The sequence below is a fragment of the Glossina fuscipes genome, unplaced genomic scaffold, assembly GCF_014805625.2.
Source record: "Glossina fuscipes isolate IAEA_lab_2018 unplaced genomic scaffold, Yale_Gfus_2 1, whole genome shotgun sequence".
NCBI classification, from domain to species: Eukaryota; Metazoa; Arthropoda; class Insecta; order Diptera; family Glossinidae; genus Glossina; species Glossina fuscipes.
The window spans coordinates 31,459,967-31,467,381 of record NW_023998415.1 but is presented as its reverse complement, the minus strand read 5'-3'; the positions used below and the strand labels follow the sequence as shown (position 1 = coordinate 31,467,381).

The following is a 7,415-nucleotide window of genomic DNA, read 5'->3' as shown; positions in this document are numbered from 1 at the left end:
AATTAAAAACCAAAATATATTTTTAAAAAAAATTTTATTTTAAAGATCTTAAAAACAAATTCAATTTTGTTTTTTTTTTTTTATTTAATCGTACAAAATGCATAGAATGCAAAAATTCTAAGCATGATCTTGCAGGTATGTAATCATTGAAAGCATCCTTTCTCTTAGCTATCTCTTCGTAAAGAGAGTCAAAGCTAGTCGCATCTAATTGAAATGATACAACAACAGAGTGACGACTATATACTTAGCGAAGAGCTTTTCATTCAATACATCATATAGAGTTCCGTTTCAAACAGCCCTACTGTTTAGAAACAGTTACTGATCCAACAATGCCACACAATGACAGCTGGCAATTGTTTCGTTTGTTGATAAAAAAAATAAATAAATAAATAAATAAATAAACGAATGCAGTCCACGTATTAAAAATAAACATAATTAGCTGTTATTTTTAATGCAAGCGAAGCAAGCCTTCACACGCTTCAACAAAACGAAGTAAGATGACAAAAATTTATAGAGATAGACCGACCGTATACCCTTACATTCGATAAACTTTGTATGTCATATCCGATATGTTATATATGCAGATTTTTACGTGAAATTTGACAGCGCTTTATAGACAACTGTAATTCCGCCTTACTTATATCCGAATTTAAGATACACGCCTGAGCGCATTTTTAACATCAACTCATATCATGTCATCTGGACAGTAATTACTTATAAAGCATTTAACATTCGTTCTCGTTTTCAGCTTGTTTTGCTAAATAACTGAAAACGAAAGTGACACCGGAGTCTAAGGTCAAATTTCAGCCACAACAAGATATCTCATCTCTGGCCGGGAAGGAAATAAGTGACCTTCAATGTAAAAGGCTTCGCACACATATCAATAATGAGGGGAAAATATATTCGAAACTTTATGACAACGGACAACGGCCGCGTCGAAAGCAACCTTTTTTTTTTTAACCTGCGAATTCTTCTCATCTTGCTCTCTCTCTCTCTTACTAAGGCTTTCCCGTCCTGTTTCCCGCTAAGATAACAAAAGATAAAAAGGACGGCCACAACAAAATTCCAAACTATTTCTACAGATTCAAAAATTTCAATTTGCTTGCGCGACAAAAAAGCGAAATCTATTCTTAAAGATATCTCATACGCATCCGCAAAAGGGAAGGCGAACACAAAAAAAAGTGCAGCCTAAATACGTTTAATTGATCCACAAGGACTACGCTGTCCACCATCAATTAACTAAAATCTTGCATAAACACTGATATAACATAGCTATAGATTTCTATTCGCATAGACGAATATTCACAGTTCAAATCGGCTCACTACACAATGCCACGTGCGTGCTTAGTGAATATCTAGTCCCCTCGTCGCATCCCTTTGCGATAAGCTTGTCAATCGAGACAAATAGCAATGCTGCCCAAAAATAGCCAACACTGGACTGCAATCTGTGATAGTAAATATTTAGTTTAGTGTTAACGTATCGTAGGCGCAAAAAGCCTAGCACAAGCAAAATATACTCCCATATATACAAGAGAGAGATTTATTGCATTATGTAACCTTCTAAGCCGCATAATTTCACGCTGCATAATTGTACTTCCCTCCTTTCAAGCCATGCATCATGTTTGCGAAATATTTCAACCTCTTAATCGCCTCAAACCAGAATACGATTTTCCTTGATCCGCAATCTACGAGAGCGGTGCGGCTCGTAAAATAGAAAATTTTGTGAAATACCGGCAAATAAGCTTAACGTGAACGTAAAACGCATTGCACGCACTCCAGCGACTATTCCAACAATGCGTTCGTGAAAAACTTTGGAAAAAGCAAATATTGATAGGCAGTTAATAGTCTGCAAACTTAAAAGGAAAATTTTATTTCTCTATAGCTTTCGAAATTTTTTCAATTCTAAGTAAACTCAAAGCCAATTAACTTGAAAGCAAAAAAAAAAAAAAAAAGAAAAATTCGAATAAAAACGTTTTGCTTCAAAATTGTTCACAACATAGCTATAAACTTTGCTTCCTTTCACGTCTTCTTTCCAACTATTATTCATGATATGTCAAGCACTTAATGCACACAATAATAGCGCAAGAATGCATTTTAAATAAGTGCGGCACTTATTCAGTCTTCTCATGCATATTCAACAATGCCGACGATATGCGCTATGCATACACACTTACTTACACTTTCTTGTCATCAATCAAAATATACATAGTTAGTTATATTCCCGAGTTCATTCTCTTTATGGCTCTCTGCGAGTATATAGTTACTCCTGGTGTTAACTCTAGACTCGTCATTCCAGCCATATATGTCCAAATATGATATAATGTAATATGATCATATGAGATGATAGATGGAACATAGCGCCGTGAATAATACGATCTACAAAAGCCGTTGTCAAGCAAGTTTTATATAGAATCTTGCCTGTAAGTGAATCAATTGCTTTCGAACTGTCTTCACTCCATTCCATTTTCAGCAAAATTCCGAACACTTCCTTGTGACCAAAGGCTCAGTTTTCCTGCTTCTATGAGACTTTTCACATAATTCACAGTTTAAGCCTTTTTGCGATTTTATGGAAGAATCCTTTTAAACGTTCCAATCTATCTGAAGAAGATTTTCACTAGATCGATAAGATCTCGAACATTTTGAGCAGATTTCTGGAAAGGCTTTCTTTTTGACAGTTAACGGGGAGAAGCGCTGCAGAGAGGGTGAAGTAGTGCAGGCGGACACAAAGACAAGTGAGAAATTGCATTACGCAAAATTGTATAAGGTATTCAGCAATCGAGATGTCAGCTTGTCTTACATATACTATTTAAAGAGAAACTTATCACCCTTTTATTCTTGATCTGCGATTTTGAGACCCTGAATAACGGATTTGATTAAATTTTCTCCAAAATCCAATATTATGAATTTGTGAAACGGCTAATTGAATCGACGGAATAAAATTTTTCATCAAAATGCATATCCAATGTAGAGGTTATGGGGAGATTTACGAGCCCAGCAACATATGTATGTATAATAATGAGTTCTTATCCTGGACTGTAATGCGTATTTGATTTTTTGATAAGAAGTGAACATTCGCTAAGCATTCATTCTTCATATCACGTTTGTGTCGCGGCGGCTTTTAAGGTAAGTAAATTCTAATTAAATAAACAATAAATTCCTGAAATGCTTTATTTTCATTCCACCATAAACTATTCAGTTAGATAAGCGAGGAATTTGACTCTGAAATCTTACAGAGATAGCAGTCTTTGTCTAGCGAATGTGATTATGATAAATTCCACAACTATTTACTGCCTTGTTTACCATCCTGCTTTAAGCATTTATTCAAATGAAGATAAAATACTTTTGTTGTTGGTATATATTTCTCAATTAAAATTTGAATACGCCGCGCGATATGGCTGATATTAGAGAATTTATTAAGATTTATAAGCAACATAGCAATGTTTTATATTCGTAAGGTAACCTTGACTCGAACTATAATCTCGGCGCAATCTTTGCACAGAATATTAAAATACTTTCTCTTTTTCGAAAGCATAACGTATGAAGCACACTTATTGTCGCTGTTGCAAGCATTAGCTGCAAAAATAATAAATAATAAATAACAAATAATAATAATAATAATAATAACAATAATAATAATAATAAATAATTGGGGTACATTTTTAAAAGATTTATCATATTAAAGCTATAAAGTTTATTGGTATCAAAAGAGAACGCCGGAATTATTCAAGTTTCTTCTTCTTTAAATTTTTAACACACAAGACAAGATGAGAGTTGAAAATTTCTAAGCTTTAAAATTGTCCTTCTCTTTGCGTAAGCTGCCCATTGTGCGTACGGGATCGGTTTGTTGTGCGTGTTTTTGAACGCTTGGTTCATGGACACGCATGAATGGGTTCCACGATTTTTCCTCTGCAATAGTAGATGGCACTGTGGGTGATTTAGTGGCTCTGCGTAATTTCGCCCATTCGATGCGTTTCAGTATATTCTCATTTTGCGGTTCCACATGCAAAGCGTATGACATATTTTGCAACGTGTATTCATGACCGCAGAAAACCTTAGTATCGTCTGGTAGCGAGGATAACTGTTTGCAGAGGGCATCGTACATTTGATCGGCCGTCCCTTCGAAAAAGCGACCACAACCGCCCTGAAATAGTGTATCGCCAGTGAAAACGTATCGATCCCCGGTCGCAGACTGAACATAGTAACATATGTGTCCCGAAGTATGACACGGTGTAAATAAACAAGTCACGTCTAGATTTCCAATTTTTAAGCGATCATTTTGTTTAACCATACAGTTAAGGCCGCCAATACGATTGTCGCCGCCATATACTTCCAAAGGAAGACTAAACATTTGCAATAACTTCTCATTGCCGCCAGCATGATCCCAGTGATGGTGAGTGGTAAGAACTTTTTTTAAATTCACATTCTCATCTTTGACAGCTTGTAAAACCGTCTCAGGTGATACAGGATCAACTATAGCAGCTTCACGTGTGGAATCGCAAATAATCTAAAACAAATTCAAATCAAATTGTAACATAATGATAACCTGCAAGATACTATTCTTAAGGAAATCTTTTTTTTTTTTTCATATACCAAATACATGTAGTTGTCCTGCAATGCTGGCAAGATTTTCACTTGCATTGCTTCCGTTTTTAAATCTTCCACTGAGCTGTGCATGCCGTGAATACCAACGCTTCTCAGTTTTTGAGCTTAAATATTTGAAAAGAAATAAACAAGAAAAAAATATTTTTTTTTTTGTATGACCCACAGTAATCGAACAACTTGGAATTCTCACATATAAACAAAAAAAAAAAAAAAAAAAAGAAGAAAACAAGTAAGAATATTATAGTCGGGCAAGACCGATCATTCAATACCCCACACCACTTCGCCCAATACAATTATTCGCTCGTTTCTTTAATTAGACGCCAAAAGTTACCCTTTCTTATATTTCACGACAAAGCGCATATTGGAGAGTCCCCAAAACATCATATGGCGTGATCCAAATTAACCAAACAATTTCTGCCATCGAAAACTAAAAATTGTACTTTCTCTCTATATAAGAGTTCGCTTTCCATGATAGCCTTTTTATGTGTTAGGGTCTACAAAATAGATCTGCGTGGTCCTAATTCCCTACTGTCAATTTCTTCGTTAATATACTACAGCGGATCAATTTCCATCATAAAATATTAAAAGTTAAACATTTTTCTGAAGGATTACTTGTTAGAAAATTTGTATGGATTGGGGTCCAAAAAGTACACCCATGTGGATCAAATTTGTGCCACTTAATATTTACATCAAATTACTATCATAAACAAATTTTCATCATAAAAAATGAACAAAAAGCCCTTTTGGGAATATAAGGGCTTACGTTTTCTGAGAATCCTTATATGCAGAGGTATTAAAAACAAAGACCTACTTGATACAAATTCGGTAAGGTTAATCTCTTTGGCAGTTTACTGTTATGAACCATAAAAAATTAAAAACGACCTTCATACCATTGAGAGACATCGTGTTCGTGGAAACATGACAGGGCTGCAAAAAGTTAGCCCAGCCTGTCCACAGTTTTCACACCAATTTCGAATACCGAAATACTATTAATGAGCTACTTTTTTCGAGAAATTTTGAAGATTGTAATGTTCTTGCATACAATCACTTTTCAAAATATGGCGTTACGTGGAGAGTGGTCGAAAAAATGAAACGATCCAAAACATTTTCAATAGCGTCCGTCCTTGGATCAAAGCACGTCAGTGTAGCAATTCAGAAAATGATATTGAATCGATCGAAGGCCTTCCGAACGAACTCAATATACCCAAGTGCTGTAGGGTATAAAAATAAATCAAAGATAAGCTAATCATATATAGTATATAAAGTGAAAAGAAATTCAAAGCATAGACTTGAACCCCACTCGCCAAATATATTTGGCCAATAACCGTTTTTCATAACAACGTAACGACTATTGTAACCGTTAGGCCTAACCGTTAATTTATATTGCTTGAGGCATATTTATAACGATTAAGAGCTCATTGATAACAAAAACAACATTCCCCAATGTTTATATAACTTGAATATATTATTTCGCATAGGGCGGCTTTTTAATTGTGCAGAATGCTTAAACCTGTATCTCCGGTCTTGAGAACTTGAGAGTTAACCAACCAAATCTAACATCACAATCAATGCGAGCTATTCTCTTGTTCCCTATTCTTATCTTTCACTATCATCAACAACATTTATATCGTCGTTCATGCTTAGTTACTATAAACTTTAAATTCTAATACATAACATAACAAATAAGTGAATATACTTTCCAAGTAGGGAGATCTGAATCATTTAAAAAAGTAAAAAAGGCATTAAAAAAAAAGTTATCGCCAAACAGGATAAATGAACGCGACAACTACAAACAATAACAACAAACAAAATCATCTGATATGACAATACATTCTGGGTTTTCTTTCCTCAGGTTGATGTCCGCTTCTTCAGTGATTGGAACACGTCGAGTTCATGTGATTGCAAACATTTACAAACCTTGAAAATAAACTGCTGAAGCATTTTGTAATAAAACATTTCTAAAACGCGACCAAAACGATAGCATTTTACTTTCTTGAAGATGTATTTTAAAATAACATAAATTTTGTTTTTTTTTTCTAAACAATTAACCTTAAACCTTTTAATAGCTTTCCGCTTTTCGGTTGGGTTAAATAGAAAACTTGTTTTCTTAATCAATTTTAATAGAATAGAAAAAATAAGGCCACATAAACCAATTGTGCTTTAAAACAAAGTTATACTTTTTTGCTAACTTACTCCGTGCTTGAAAAGAATACTATGAATAAAATAAACCAGACAATAATGATAAAGGTTGCCAGAAGTTTCTTTTTTCGAGAATTTGATAGTTCAGTTTGTTAAATTTGTTACAATAAGTATTTTTATGTGCCTGAAATTTTTGAACATGGCAATTCTGACATGAGAATAACAGATGTGATTGTATGCGGTACTAAGGCTGGCATTTTCAGAAATAACAATAAAACTTTAAAAATACAAAAATACGTATACGCGGTTGTATTTTTATTATTCTGCAAGATTAGTTTGTTTTTGCGTAGCCATTATGGTTTTATTTCATGTTTCTTATAAGTTAAGCGAATGGTTTCGACTAATCGAATGAGCACGCCTATTTTTAGGAACGGGAGAAAAATTATTTATTTAAATTCTGTTGGAATATATTCGTCCTTAACATTAAACCAAAATAAATTGAAATGAAATGGAAACTAATTCTCAATACACAATACAAACCACTGAAAAATTGTATCGCCTTTGCTTCATATTAGCAAATACAATAATCTTTATTTAGGTTACGATTTTCAATTTTGTTTCATTCTATTGTTGCACATTCGCAAGACACAAACCAATTAAACTGCAATTTTTGA

General features: G+C 34.0%; 1 protein-coding gene across 2 annotated transcripts; it reads right to left on the bottom strand.

The window, feature by feature from the left end:
- Nucleotides 1–2,855: 2,855 nt before the first annotated feature.
- On the bottom strand, nt 2,856–6,871 carry LOC119632397 (hydroxyacylglutathione hydrolase, mitochondrial). 2 transcript variants are annotated; one of them, XM_038025287.1, is made up of 3 exons: nt 6,796–6,871; nt 4,591–4,706; nt 2,856–4,504 (listed from the first exon to the last, which is right to left on the bottom strand). In XM_038025287.1, exons 2-3 carry the CDS (start codon nt 4,672–4,674, stop codon nt 3,782–3,784), a joined length of 807 nt encoding a protein of 268 aa, XP_037881215.1. In that variant the 5' UTR covers nt 4,675–4,706; nt 6,796–6,871; the 3' UTR covers nt 2,856–3,781. The 2 variants fall into 2 exon arrangements, with proteins under 2 accessions (XP_037881215.1, XP_037881214.1); XM_038025286.1 differs by lacking the exon at nt 6,796–6,871 and adding an exon at nt 6,520–6,789.
- Between the last annotated feature and the right edge of the window lie 544 nt (nt 6,872–7,415).

Excerpts from the sequence above, each read along its gene's own strand:
- LOC119632397 (XM_038025286.1), bottom strand. The coding sequence starts at position 6,586 with ATGCTATCGTTTTGGTCGCGTTTTAGAAATGTTTTATTACAAAATGCT. Across the intron at positions 4,707-6,519 it reads TTCAGCAGTTTATTTTCAAG|CTCAAAAACTGAGAAGCGTT; the intron begins GTTTGTAAATGT and ends CAAATATTTAAG. Across the intron at positions 4,505-4,590 it reads AGGACAACTACATGTATTTG|ATTATTTGCGATTCCACACG; the intron begins GTATATGAAAAA and ends AATTTGTTTTAG.